The sequence below is a fragment of the Anguilla anguilla genome, chromosome 1 (genome assembly GCF_013347855.1).
Source record: "Anguilla anguilla isolate fAngAng1 chromosome 1, fAngAng1.pri, whole genome shotgun sequence".
Classification (NCBI taxonomy): Eukaryota; Metazoa; Chordata; class Actinopteri; order Anguilliformes; family Anguillidae; genus Anguilla; species Anguilla anguilla.
The window spans coordinates 50,164,342-50,177,783 of NC_049201.1; the positions used below are offsets into that span (position 1 = coordinate 50,164,342).

The 13,442-nt window shown below is 52.0% G+C and overlaps 1 protein-coding gene across 1 annotated transcript in view; it reads left to right on the forward strand.

Annotated features, from left to right (window-relative positions):
• The window catches only part of LOC118212693 (vacuolar protein sorting-associated protein 13B-like), a 303,731-nt gene that overhangs the window by 256,618 nt on the left and 33,671 nt on the right, over window positions 1–13,442 (forward strand). Inside the window, 4 exon segments of the mRNA XM_035390874.1 lie at window positions 2,513–2,709; window positions 3,972–4,153; window positions 4,505–4,860; window positions 8,775–8,936. Of these exon segments, the coding sequence (XP_035246765.1) occupies window positions 2,513–2,709; window positions 3,972–4,153; window positions 4,505–4,860; window positions 8,775–8,936 (897 nt within the window).

The following is a 13,442-nucleotide window of genomic DNA, read 5'->3' on the forward strand; positions in this document are numbered from 1 at the left end:
TCCCTTTCCTCGTGTCCCAGTCAGAACTGTGCATTTCTGTCCTCCCACGGCAACCCCCCCGCCCCCCCTCCGGCAGCCCACGGCCCGAAGTGAACCACAGTTTTTAGTGCCAATAATTAAAATGCAGCTGGTGTTGCTGTCATCATAACGAGCAACATGGGCTCGTGTTCTTTTGCCCTTCATTTATTTACCCCTCTGTTTCCAATATGTACCCCTTTCATGTTATTGTTCTATATTCCTACATTCTCATTCTCATTAGCAGAAAGAATTCACCCTTTTCTAGAGTTTCAAACCTACACTGAGGCAGATGTATTACTTCAGCTGAAGAGGGAGAGAAAGAGAGAGAGAGAAGGGGCCAAAGCATATATTATTTTAGTGGGACAGGTCTCCACTAGCGGTGCATTAGTCACAGTTATTGCTCTGAGAAAATAAGAGACTGTCCGTGTGGTTAATTTAAATTTGAGGAGCTTTACACCTCATACACCAGAACCGGTGTTTAAGGTCTCAGTTTCCCAAGATTACAAAAATAAAGGTACCAGAAGGTCCCGTGTTTGGGCTTACTTCTGATTCTCTCCGGTCGTTAATTAAAATGCAGAACAGGCTGTGCCTTTTTGCTTGCTTTCTTTAGAGAAAATAAACTATCAAACCAGTGTTGATCTAGCTTTGTCACAATTTTTGTTTAGCGGTGTCAAGAGTTGTCAAGTGGCTCGTCCTGCTAAACCGCTGATGGTTCCCACTGTGGCAGTTCGCTCTACGGTCTGGAACCAAACGCAGGATGTGGCAGCACTGCTTGCAGCCTGCAGTCCCATAATGCAGTGCATCATTTATCTGCAAACACATTTTCCAAACGAAATTTCATTGGAAGGGAAGATATTGACCGAAAGAAAAAAAATAGCGAAGGAGCAGGTAAGAGAGGGGCGGGCGAGTGACATCCTCCTGTGAGGTCAGAGCTCCGGGGGTCTGGGAACTCCGTCCGCCACGGCGGGGAGACCGACGGGAACTGGAAACGGGATACGTAAATAAAACAGGGCTGCCGGGCCCCTCTGTAAACACGGCCAGTGGAAACACGTTCGGGAGCGATCCGCAGCGTCCGGAACATTCGGGGCTCAAACGCTGTTTACGAGACGCGTCCCCACAATCAGGGCAAAGACTGACACAGTGCAGGGGAGGGCCAGGGAACGCCAAGGGTTCAACACAGGCAGGTGGTTGCGGAAAACTCACAGCCTGCGCAGATCAGCGGGGAGCCACCCACCCGGGTAACCTGCGTCTTTTCAACCGCGCTCCCACGTATTCCCATTGTTGGTTCTGGAGGAAAAGGAAAACACTACCTCAGGAATAAATGGATGTGGTACACACACTTCTGTATCACTCGTGTGAAATGTTTGAAAACAGCCCAGGAGCCGTTAATGTAATTCTGGGAGGTGACTATGGAAATATGCTAGTTTTCATTGGGATCTTTAGGAGGGGGGGTGGGGGGGTGGGGGGGAGAAATCCTGTCAGGAATATTTATGAGAAATTCCCAGAAAATGTGTGCTGCGCTCACATTGCATAAGGACCATGACTTCATCCGCAGCGCTCTACGGTTCCAGTCTCATTGCCGGTCGCGGTCATTTGGGACGAATCCAGGCCAAGAAGTGCAGGATCTCCCCCCGCGGTTACAGGTGTGCCGACGAGTCCCCTTGGCATTTCATCATCGGCCCGCTCTTCCTCAACGCTGCTCTTTGTGCGGTAACGTGAGATCCACTCCGCATAACGAGCTCGGGAGACTTTCCAGTTGTAATGCACGGAGTTATCCAAACTATGCCCCGTTCCATGCCTGCTTCTCCCATAAAGCGTTGGGGATCGACGGCTAACCGGTAATCTGATTGGTTGTGGTGTCTGATGAGGTGCATACACTTTATTCTCACCTCCTCAGTCTTTCTTTGGCAGGGGAGCCGTGGGGATACATTACAAGGCATTACATGTTTGGCAAGCTTGTTCTCAGCCCCGGCTTAGCATCAGCATGAAGCATGAGGTCTCTGTCAAGGCTATTGTATTTTGTGGATATGAAGGGAAAACCCACCTTGTCATAAATTTGGGGCAAACATCTTAGCTGTGAGGATACATTACGTGAAATGTGCGGCTGGCATGTCCTCAATCCTGACTTAGAGTAGGTGCTACATGTCAAGGTTTCATGTAGCGTAATATACAGATGTAAAAAGCACAGACTGCAGTAAAGCTTATTGTAAAAGCCACGCACTGGGACCTGTCTGTGTGTGGCAGTCTGCTTTTCTCTGCGCGGTGCATTAGTAGCAGCTGAGTGGCACAGCGTGCTGATGATGCAGTCAGCCAATGGGGAGACACCTCGGCGAAGGACGACTGTCTCCGCTAGCCCTCCCCTGGGGGCGAGGCAGACACCCGCAGTGACGCACTCCCGTCCCGCGCAGGCCAGGGGCAGTTAGCACCGATTGGCCCTCTAACGGGACGTGGCCAGGCGTCAGCGGGCTCACACGTCTGTTCTGGGTCCCTGCAGGTGCCCTGCAGCCTGGAGTACTGGGACGAGCTCCAGCGCTCCTTCGTCCCGTACCGGGAGTTCAGCCTATCGGAGAGCAGCGCCTGCGAGCTGCAGCTGCCCAGCGTCAGCCTGACCAATGAGCAGAAGGAGCTGGTGGCCTCCGACCTCTGGAGGATCATCCTCAACAACGCGTCGGACGGAGGGGACGAGCAGAGGTGAGCGGTGCCCCCCCTTACAGTCCCCCCCCCCCACCCACCCCCTTCCGGTGAGGTGATTTGGGTCACTGCGGCCCGGGTTTGGAACCAGGGATAACGCGCGGGCCCTATGAAGCAGAAAAGCCAGCGCTGTACCCCTCGCACATCTGGACGGCAGGAGCTGGGAGCGGGCTTGGACGCGGTTCAGATGGCGTTAATGAGATTTCCCAGCACACCCAGCGCCTGTCAGGTCCGATCCAGATTCCTGGCCTCTTACCTTGAGCGTATCTAATCGGGAAGCGAGAGGCGAGCGCTCTGGTGTGGGTTTGTGGCGTTCCTGGGTGCGGCCTACACCTCCACCTCGTACCCGCTCACCGTCACACACCCGCCCCCCCTCCCCCCGTCCATCTGCTCATTTTTAGGTTTGTGTAACCGAACTGCCGAGCCTACGTTCTGTGTGGGTTACAGAGGTCCAGGGGAACTGGGAGGGTGTACTAGCAAAACACTGAAGGAAAGAAGAACGAGGGGGGGGGGGGGGACGGAAATCAAATAATAAAAAGAGCTAGAATCCAGTGAAAAGCTAAATATACATCTGCAATGCATTATAATCATACTCCAAACAGTACATTTCCTTTATGTTTAAATTATTTGTCCTTTTTGATCAAAAGTGATTTCCTTCCCCGCTCCTCGTTTCATCTCCCTTCCTTCAGTTTAAAAACATAAAACCCACACAGCGCTGCCAATTGAACGTAATGAAAATTGTCAAGATGTGATGCTTATCCTTTTAAAGAGAATTACACTGTCCCTTTGTGTTATGAGAGTTTTCCATTTGAGCGTTCGCGGTGAATCATAGTAGCTACAAATTGCAGGTCAAATGGCCGTTTAGGTCGACTCTTCTAAGTTTCCGTTCGAACTGCCATGACCAGCAATTTGTGTGAATTGTTCTTAGCAGCCGTTCACACCACACCTCTCTCCTGGAACCGATGCAGCAGGAGTATTCTTACCTCACTTTTACCCCGTTCAAGGCAGAGGAGTATTCTGAGCCCATTATTTTGGCCCTGCGACCTTACCAAACCCCACTGTAGTACTCTGGGGTTTGCTTATACAGCTGTGATACTCTCGCAGGGTTAAACTGTGGGATAGGAGTCGTGTATCTCAGACTTAGTAAGGTTGTCTGAATAAATCCAGTTATTTAGTGAATGGCTGTCTGCCGGGTTGATATGGGACTGTGGGGTGTGTTTTGGGGTGTTCACTGTCTCCCGCCTCCTGCTTCCTCTGCTCAGCTCGGACAGCGACTCGGGGTCCCAGGTGCCCTGCGACCAGCTGGTCTCCCCAACTGCGCTGGCGGCCTGCACCCGAGTGGACTCCTGCTTCGCCCCCTGGTTCGTGCCCTCGGTGGGCGTGTCTCTGCAGCTGGCGCACACCGAGCTGCACCTGTGCCACCACCTGGAGCAGCTTGGCACAGGTACTGTACCACCCCCCTGGCACTGAGGCTCCGCCTCTGTATCCTTGGCAACGCACTGCACATCTGTATACTCTTCACTGTCAATATGAGGCGAAGCATGCCCTGGTCCTGGAGGATCATACTGTTGTTGGTTAGGGATGTCTGGGCTCATGTTCTGCTAACTGTGAGACTAATAATACTGATGCATGGAATGGTAGTGAAAATAGTTTTAGTTGTTGGTGTTATTTGATCTCAGATATATCTGGTATCCTTCATAATTCTATCCTGTTGTGTGTTTGTAAAGGTGCTGTATTTTGCCCGGATGGGGCTTTATTGAGTAATACGCGCTCTCTCTCTCTCGGCTCCTCCCAGCTCCTGCCGGGCGGCTGCGGCCCTTCCTGCCGGACAGGATGCTGCCCCAGGAGCAGGAGTACCTGGTGGTGGGGGCGCGGGAGCCGCGGGTCTACCTGCGCCAGTGGAGCAGCAGCAGCGGGCAGCTGTGCCAGGAGCTGCACTTCTCCACCGAGCTGGACTGCAGGCTGCTGGAGTACCGCAACCTGACGCTGCTGCGCCTGGTGCAGCCCTTCATCCTGCAGGGCCAGGCCGCCGCCTCCCGCTGCCCCCGGCAACGGCTGCTGGACGGCAACGTCTTCATCGACCCCGTCTTCGTCAACGTCAGCCAGTACGCCATCCACGCGCTGGACACCGCCCTGCAGGCATGGAAACAGGTTAGTGCCCCCCCCCCCACCCCGTTTCTATCCACATTGCCGTCATGCCCTCTACCATGTCTGGTCATGTGACTAGGAACTCCCTGTGTGAAGCAGTGCATCGACCTGAGCTCAGGGATTTGAACCTTGAATACAGAGAGATTACCGCCATTACCTGGAGCTGTGTAATATACTGTACTAGCATAGCCCCATCGAGGGAGCAGTTGAGAACTCCAGAATGCGTTTAATGTTACGCAAGTTGGGGAGAAAAAAAGGAATATAAAAAAAAGGAAAGCTCCGAAAATGGCTTTGAGACGCGGGGCAAGCGGCTGAGCCTGGACTGGGATCAGCCTCTCACGGAGTCCCATCGTCGTTTTTTTTGGGTCTGGCCAGGATGGTTCCGTGTGAACTGCGGCCCGTGAAAGCACAGTCAAATATACTGCAGGCACCTGCCAAGGTTTAGACTGGCCCGCGACCCACGGCAACTGTTCCTTTGATCACTCGCATGCAGCCTCTCTGAAGTTTAAGCTACGCCCATTTTAGAAGCTAAAATAAGATCTTGCTAGCTACTACAGTATACTGTTTTAGTGCATTTTGGGATGGGGGGGGGGGTTTGGGGAAACAATATGGACCAAAGAGAGGGGCTGGGGCATGAATAACATTTCTCTTAGAAACCTCTGTTTAGTAAACACAGTCACTGTTGCGTATCTTTCTTTTAAAACGTGCCTGACCTCATCTGTTTTTTGTCACACATTACTGTACTTTTAAGTGAACGTAAGAGAGAGTTCTAGCTGCTAGCCCTGTAAGCGCGAGTACAGTACATAAAACGCAGGAACAGATTCTCACTGGAGACAGGACCATTTTCAGCGAAGCTGCAGAGGGCAAACTTATTGGATTTTGCAAATGCACTGAAATAAACAGTCATAAATTAAGTTATTGTCTGGATCCACTGGTAGAATATTAAACGGTGCCCGTACCGTAGCATTTTGGATGCGCCTGTGTCCATGCGGAGTACCCCCCCCCACCCCCCTCAAAGCCGCGGGAGGTTCTGTGAGCTTGTTTGTCGGCCCGACGATTGGGAAATCTGCAAATTTATCTGCAGATGTCCTCATCTGCGATTAATCAGTGCATTTTGCATGAAATGCTGTGCCAGCGGATTACTGTGAAAACAGAATCAGACTCCTTGCATCTGATTCCTGTCAGAGCTCATTCCTTTATTATTGCTCCTTTCTTTGCATTTTATCCCCCCCCTCCCCTCCCCCCTTCCCCCTCTGTTTTTACAACTGAAGAAAACGTATGTCTTGCGAGCAGAGGAAAAGCACATGCTCTACACACGAGCTCTGGGGCCTAGTGAAACAGGCTTTTCCAGCGCTTTCCCCACAATGACTTTCGCCCCCACCTTTTAGAATCCAGGGAACCTGTGCACATTGCCTTTCCGGAATGTTCCTCTGTTTCATAGCCTCTTTTTGTTTTATTTATGTATTTCCTGTGGAAGTAAAGCTTGTTTGTGCGATGAAACAGAACCGCGTGCCGAGCGCCCCGCGCCTCGGTGGGTGCGCTCTGGAAACAGTCGATCCTGATTGGAACGGGGACGGGGAAACGCTAACATGCGCCACAGAAGGATACGCTTGCGTAATTGCTGCAGTAATTTTCCTGTTTCCTGGTGTCAAGGCTGGCCGCCGCCCCGTTGTGATGTGGTGGGGGGGGCCGGCGCTGATCCGGGCCGCGCGGTGGGGCGGGAGAGGCCCGAATCAGAGCGCAATCAAAGGGCTGCTCCGCGCGGGAGCTGGGAAACAGAGCCGGTGTTCCACGGGGAAGCGCGGGGAGGGGGGGGGGGGGGCGGGGGGCCGGGGGCGGAGGGCAAAAGCCACACTAAAGCACAGTAGTATTTATACACCCCACTTTCTCACAGAGCACAAATGTGCACTTAATGTACAAGGCGAAAGAACAGGGCTTTTTCTTATTTGAGCGTTCTCTGTTTTCCTGTTTGGTCCCCTAAAGAATGGTTGCAGAGATATCGGGTTCCTGCTCGTAACAGATGTGGAATCTGACATTAGGGGTTTTTTTTGTTGTTTTTTTCACTTCATAGGTGGAGTTCCATAATCAGATTATTGCTCTTTTTCTACATCCACTTTAGTACAAACTGTGCTGCCTAACTTCTGCTTGGAATATGTCCAGATCTATGATTTAATACGCAATTCCCCAGTGTGGATATTATTGTCCCTTTCTCTTATGTAGTGTTTCGCAGCCGATTGACAATATTGTGTGTTAAATGTGGCTATGTGCCGTATGGTGCTTTATTTAGAGTAATGTTATGCCAGTTCAGATGATTGTAACTGATCCTTTGAATCCCCGTGAGTGTGATATTCGGTTTTAAGATGAAATCTATGCGTTTTAATAAGCAGGAAATGTTGATTATTAAAATATGTCAATATCCATGCGCGCGCTTATAAAAACCATTGATAGATATAAAAAGATTAACATATCACGGCAAAGTGTTTTTGTCCGTGTATCGCGTATCTCTATGAATTTGACTGGAAAGCCGATATCATCAAAGGGGGGCTTAAAATGGCATTTTAAAGATGGCAAGAAGTTTGTAAGGCCCGTTGTCCCGACCGAGCGAAGCCTAAGATTGCATTCCACTATAAAAAGGAAATGGATGTGAACTCCGTTCACAGCTGTCCCTTTGGAATGAGAGACACTCTGTCCGGCGGTTTTTAGCGGTGTAGGCTTTCCCGTCCGCTCTCAGATGCAGTGTCGCAGGCTCAGAACGTGCCTGGCAGCGAAACATCAGACTTTACTGCGCCTCTCCGTTACCAGCACCAGTCCCAGGCCTGATTATTTAAACAACGGGGTTCGGGTCGCTTTCAGGGGGCTCCTCTGTCGGAGGAGCGTTCCGAACAGAAGTCCTGGAGAAGCGCTGGGTGGGGCGCGTCTATTATTCCGCGAAAACCCCCCCCCCCCCCCAGAACCCAGGCCGGTTGTTTTGGAAGCCGCAATCGGTGATTCACCGACTCCGAGGCCTCTTTAGGAACTGCGTGCGCTTGAACGAGGGAGGCACGCACCCGCCGGTCCAGCCGGTGTTTTCGAAGGGCTGGAGGAGCAGGCTTGCGTGCGTATGGACGTACGGCGCGGGCGGCGACGCTGCTCGTTTGACGCGTATGACTGGCTCTTTCCGCAAGCTCCCCCTGCCCCCCTCGCTGTAGGTGGGGGTCTCGCCATCTGAGAATTATCCGTTTTGTGTCTTTCGTTTCATCAAAAGCGCAACGTGAAGAGTCGGTTTGATCGGCTGAGTGGGCGAAGTCGATGACTGCAGAGCAGCGCGCTGATCTGTGTGATTGATTTCCCATGTGTCCGGGCCCTGTAGGGATGCTTTATGAGTTGCGTCGTGTGGAGAACAATGTCAAGTTATCACGTCCCGCTGTAATTTATGGGCTGTCAGGCCTGTCAGACTGTTTAGGAATAGGGGGCGTCGATTTGGGGGGGATTGCTTGTCCTATTAGCTCGTTTATATGGTCCCTTTCCTCCAAAAGTCTGTCACATGATTAATGTCCCGGTGGAGGCTCATTGGTTCCCAACAGTGATGTCATTCATGCCCCAGAAGGGATGAAATTGTGATAGCTGCCTAAAAAGCCTCTACTAAACATTCCCGCATGCATACACAAATGGGACAGTCACACACTAGCACACAGGCATAGACGCCTACATAATCACACACCTCATATACATGCACGCACATATGGTACATTAGTATGCTGCAAGTATGCATGCACTCACACATGCATGCACACACGCAAACAGACACGCATGTGCACACACACACAGACACACACACACACATGCGCACGCACGCACACACACTTGCACACACACGCACACAAACAAACACACACTCTTCCCCTGCCTCTGAGTGTTTTTCTCTCCTCCTCCTGCAGAACCAGGACCAGGACGCCGAGGAGCTGGTCTTCAGCCACTACGTGATCTGCAACGACACCCACGAGACCCTGCGCTTCGGCCAGGTGGACACGGACGAGAACGTCCTCCTGGCCAGCCTGCACAGCCACCAGTACAGCTGGCGCTCCCACAAGTCTCCACAGGTACCGCCTGACAGAGCCAGCGCTTATAATTAGGGCCTACAAACCCCCCCCACCCCTGCCCCCCCCACATCATCTCTCTCCCTCCTCAGGAAGCTCCACGCGCCCGCGCCCTGACACCATTGTTATGGGAGATTCATTGCGTTTAACCCTTTGCGGTCGGAGGGTGCCGGTTGTGGGGTTGAGAGGAGGAGTTTGGACGGCGAGCGCACGTTCGCAGGGAGAGCGCGCGCGGAGGAGAGCCGAGCTGAGAGACAGACACGAGCGTGATCACGCGCGGCCCCGTCAATCACGCTGAATTAATCAGCCATCGGACGCACGGGGCCCGCCCTCTGACCTCGCCAGGGCCGAACCAGGGGCCGTGGAGACGGCAGGGCCCGCTGCAAAACACCGAGCTCCTTATTTTACACGCTGAGCTCACTCCGCTAATGTCGTTTTAAGAGATCGCTGGCAAGGCTGGAGTTCAGCCTGTCCTCATCCTTCAAATATGTTATTTTGGAGATGCATTCCGCGAGATTAGCCCGCGTATCCCCCGCAATATTGATAGTTCTGCTTCGAGACGAGCCTCCCCTGACGTTTGAAATGAAAACAAAGGAGGGAATGGGAAAAGCGCAGCTTAGAAAGTGGAATGAGTAAAAAAACACTGCTAGCGGAGACGTGGCCCCCCTTGCGTCAGCTAGGGTACGGAACTCATAACTGTTAGCATGTATTTACTGTACCACATGTTCGAAGGGACCCTGGTATGCGCTGGACAGCTGCCATGGTGACACTTTTCAGCTATTGTTTGCCCTGGTTTAGTGCCTCTTTACTGTGCATGAAGTGGGTTTTAGCTCCTTTAGAGTCTTTCTGTGCTCGGCTGCAACTTTAGTAATAGAGCGTGGGGGGGGAGAGACCTCAGGACGGGAGTTAAGCTTGTCCCCTACTGAGTCTGCCGCTCGTGCAACAAGTTGTCCGGGCCAGTCCTCCAGAGCGGCGGAACTCGGCCGCGCGAGGGTGACATCATGCTCGGGAAATGAACCTGTCCCTGCAGACCGGGCCGGATCCCTCGCTAACCCCCTCCGGCCCCCCCACCGGAGTCGCTCGGAACTTGGAGAGCCGATCGGGTGATGACTGTGGTGATCCGTCCCTCTCTCCCGAGCCCCAGAGAGCCTGCTGGACGTGAGCTCAGTGTGCGAGGCCACCTCAGGGCGCGGGGAGGGGGGCTCACGTGACACCGGCCAAATCTAAATTAGACCAGGTGCTCCCAGAGCGGGACCGCTCTGTGGACAGCTCTGTGGACAGCTCTGTGGACAGCTCTGGTCCAGGCAGCACTGGAGAGCTGTGGGACCCAGGCACCAACCCTTCAAACAACATCCAGAAATAACTTTTATGGGATGCCATTTTTCCATCTGTAGTTGAATGGGGAACATGCTCTTATTGTCAATACCTTTTTTGGGGGGATTTGTACTACTTTCTTCTTGCTTTTTGATGGTGTAGATCAAGGGTTTCTGCAATTCTTAAAATTACAATATCTGAAATAGGCACCATTTTGCTATTTACCTTATCTAGAGTGGCAAATCTTCTGAACCCTGATTCCATTTCCCCTCACCCCCCAAAAAACTAAAGAAACCTTTCCCTACCTTCCCTTCCACGTGTTAATTCTAGTGACAGAGCTTTACCTCGTATTAAACTGGCTTTTTCAACGTTTGCACTCATTGTAATTCGCTCCGGACGAGAGCCTGAGCTAAATGGTTAAAATGTAAACGTAAAACATGAGACATTTCCTCAACGTTCAGGACAGTTTGTATTTGTATGCAGTCTAGTTCCTGTGAGGCAGGGTGCTGGGGACACTGTCTCCATTATGTGGGGGTGGTTGGTCGATGGAATGCGTGTTGTCACAGCGGCTCTTGGGGAGGACCGCGGCGCAGGTCACACCCCGCTGTGTCGGGGGGGGGGGGGTCGCGCATGGTCTGTATCAGCGCATGGCTTCCCTGCTCCAGCCCGGCATGCCATCACACACCGCTAATTTAAGAGCCGCAGGATCCGCAGCCCCCCCCCCCGACCTTGTCTGTCAGAGTGATGTGTGTTCTGGCGCAAGGGCGTGTCACGTCAGCCCCTCTGTCAGGGGCGACGCGTTCCCCCCGCCCGCCCGCACGTACGCACACGCTCTGTTTTCATGGGACCGGAGTGGCGGCGGGAACATGTGGTGGAGATGGTTGAAATGTCTGGCTGCTCCATACAGGGTACGCAGAATGATGGAAATCCCTGTGGTTTGTGTGGTTTGGACGGAGCGGAGGAAAGACCTCTAGGTTGGAAGAACTTTTAAGTGCCTACAAGGAATATGCATAATGGGAATAAATTGCAACTTGGTCGCGTTTAGGAGCTCTGCTTTCCAGCTCTCGGGAGTTACTGTGCCAGGGATGTGGGGCTTCGGTGCTGTCGTTGGCGGTCTGAGGGTGGTGTGAACGCTCGGCCCTGCGGTGAACTTATACTCCCAGGTAATGAGAGCAGACTGCAGAGGATCCACCGCAAAGGCAGTGAGCGGCTTGGAGCTGCCGCTTGTGCCACTGGCTGCATCCGAGGGTCAGTGAGGGTTTTCCAGGGTAACAGATAGAGGAGGGACCACAGCTACTGTAAGAGAGTGCCACTGGAGGGTCAGTGTACCCGCCCGCGAGGGGGAGCTCGCGTATGGCCGAGAGTCGGCTGCCCTGTGGACCGCCCCACACGTCTCGCCTTCGCTAATCCTGAGAGTCGGCTGCCCTGTGGACCGCCCCACACGTCTCGCCTTCGCTAATCTGAAGGTTTAAACCTGGAAATGCTTACCCCGGTAATGGCGGCAAAACGTTGTCGCTTCCTTGTGCTTGATTTTCCACCACCTCCATGTGACTCACCAGGCTCACCCAGCACCCTAGGAGAGCGCCATGGAAATTGAGGGAGCTCCTGTGGCACTCTTGGGTTATCCAGGGCCTCCCTGCTGGTGCTGCCTAATCCCTTTCCTGAAGTGTGAACAGATGCACAGTGCAGGCAGACGCGCACACCTTCAGCGCAAACATGGCCTGGGTCCTTAGGGTTCCCAAGAAAGGCATAGGCCTTCAAAACCTGAGGCCAGAACCTTGACACACACGTCCTCCTCCTTGCTGCCACCACTGTAGAGTCCTTCCCCTTTTTACTTTTCTATTTTTGTTTTAAAGTGTAAACTGCCCTTCTTGAGTCTTGGCATTTAAATCTGTTTGTTTTTTCTCCACTGTTTTGGAAACCTTATTTGTTTTCATTTTCGTAATCAGCCGTGTGATTCGCATTTTTCGCAAGTGAGACAATTTATGCCTGAGAGTGCTTTGAAACTAAAGGGGCATGGGGAGACAAATCTGTCTGTAATTTTGATTCGAGGGATGATTTGATGTCTTTGAGTCTTTGTTTTTGCTCGCAAATTCCTTAAACTCGCTTGCAAGTGGTTAAGAAAATATACTTCCTCAAACAACTGGTGAAGCGTAGTTTTTTTTCGTCTGTGTTTTCCCAGCAAAACGAATGAGCTAGCGCAGTTTTCTCCTGCGTTATTCGTCAGTCTGCACTTTGCTGGCCGGTAGCGACACAAGGCCTCTCTTATTACCTCGTAAACATAACAAACACAGAAGGGGCGCCTCTGTTTTTAAACTGCTCTTACCATTATATTTCTGTTAACTTGCCTCATTTTATTGGCGGCCCCCACAACGTCGTTCACAGTAAATACTTCAACACCTGCCGGCTGGGCCAGCTCAGTTCATTACGCACTTTACTGATGGAATGTCGGAGTCAGGAGAGGAGCGTGTGCATGTGGCCGAGCTGGGAGAATGGCGGTCGGGGGGTGGGGCGTTTGTTTTACCTGATCAAACACTGCAATCGCCAGTTCCCCCTCAATGGGCAGTTTGTCACCTCTTTTTGCCTTTCGCTTTGCGTGGCAGGACACAGTCCTTTTTTCGCTGTCGGTGGAACTGTGCAATTTTCAGAAACCGCTGCAGAAACTGTAGTACAGCATTATTAATACGCAGCCAACAAGAATAGTGATCGCATTTCTCCACCAAGCACAAAGTTCTTCATTAATGCCTGGACCTTTACAGTTGGCTCAGTTTTTGATTTGAGAAGTAATACGTGGATGTGTGATGTGTAGGTATGTGGGAGAGTGAATTGAATGACATACAAAATTACTGATAGAAAAACAGAAGAGGGAATTTGATGATGAGGTTTACGTCTGTGAGCTAGAGAAGTGCCTCCACTCTGTGCTATTGTGGCCTTCGGTTTGACCAAGGTTTAGTCTAAGTTCTAGAAGCAAAACTTCCTCCATTACTGCTTATCAGCTCAGTGCATGCCTGTAGTACATGAAGTGGCAGCTGGTTAGTGAACACTATCAGTGGTATGTACTGGGGCTTCAGTGGCCTTTACTCAGTTTCATCCAGTCTGGTAGAGTCATCAGAGTGGTCTGGTGTGGAGGGATCCATGCACGGCTTGGAGCATCTCACAGTGATGGTGGTCTCCCTAGAGATGGGAGAGTCCGGC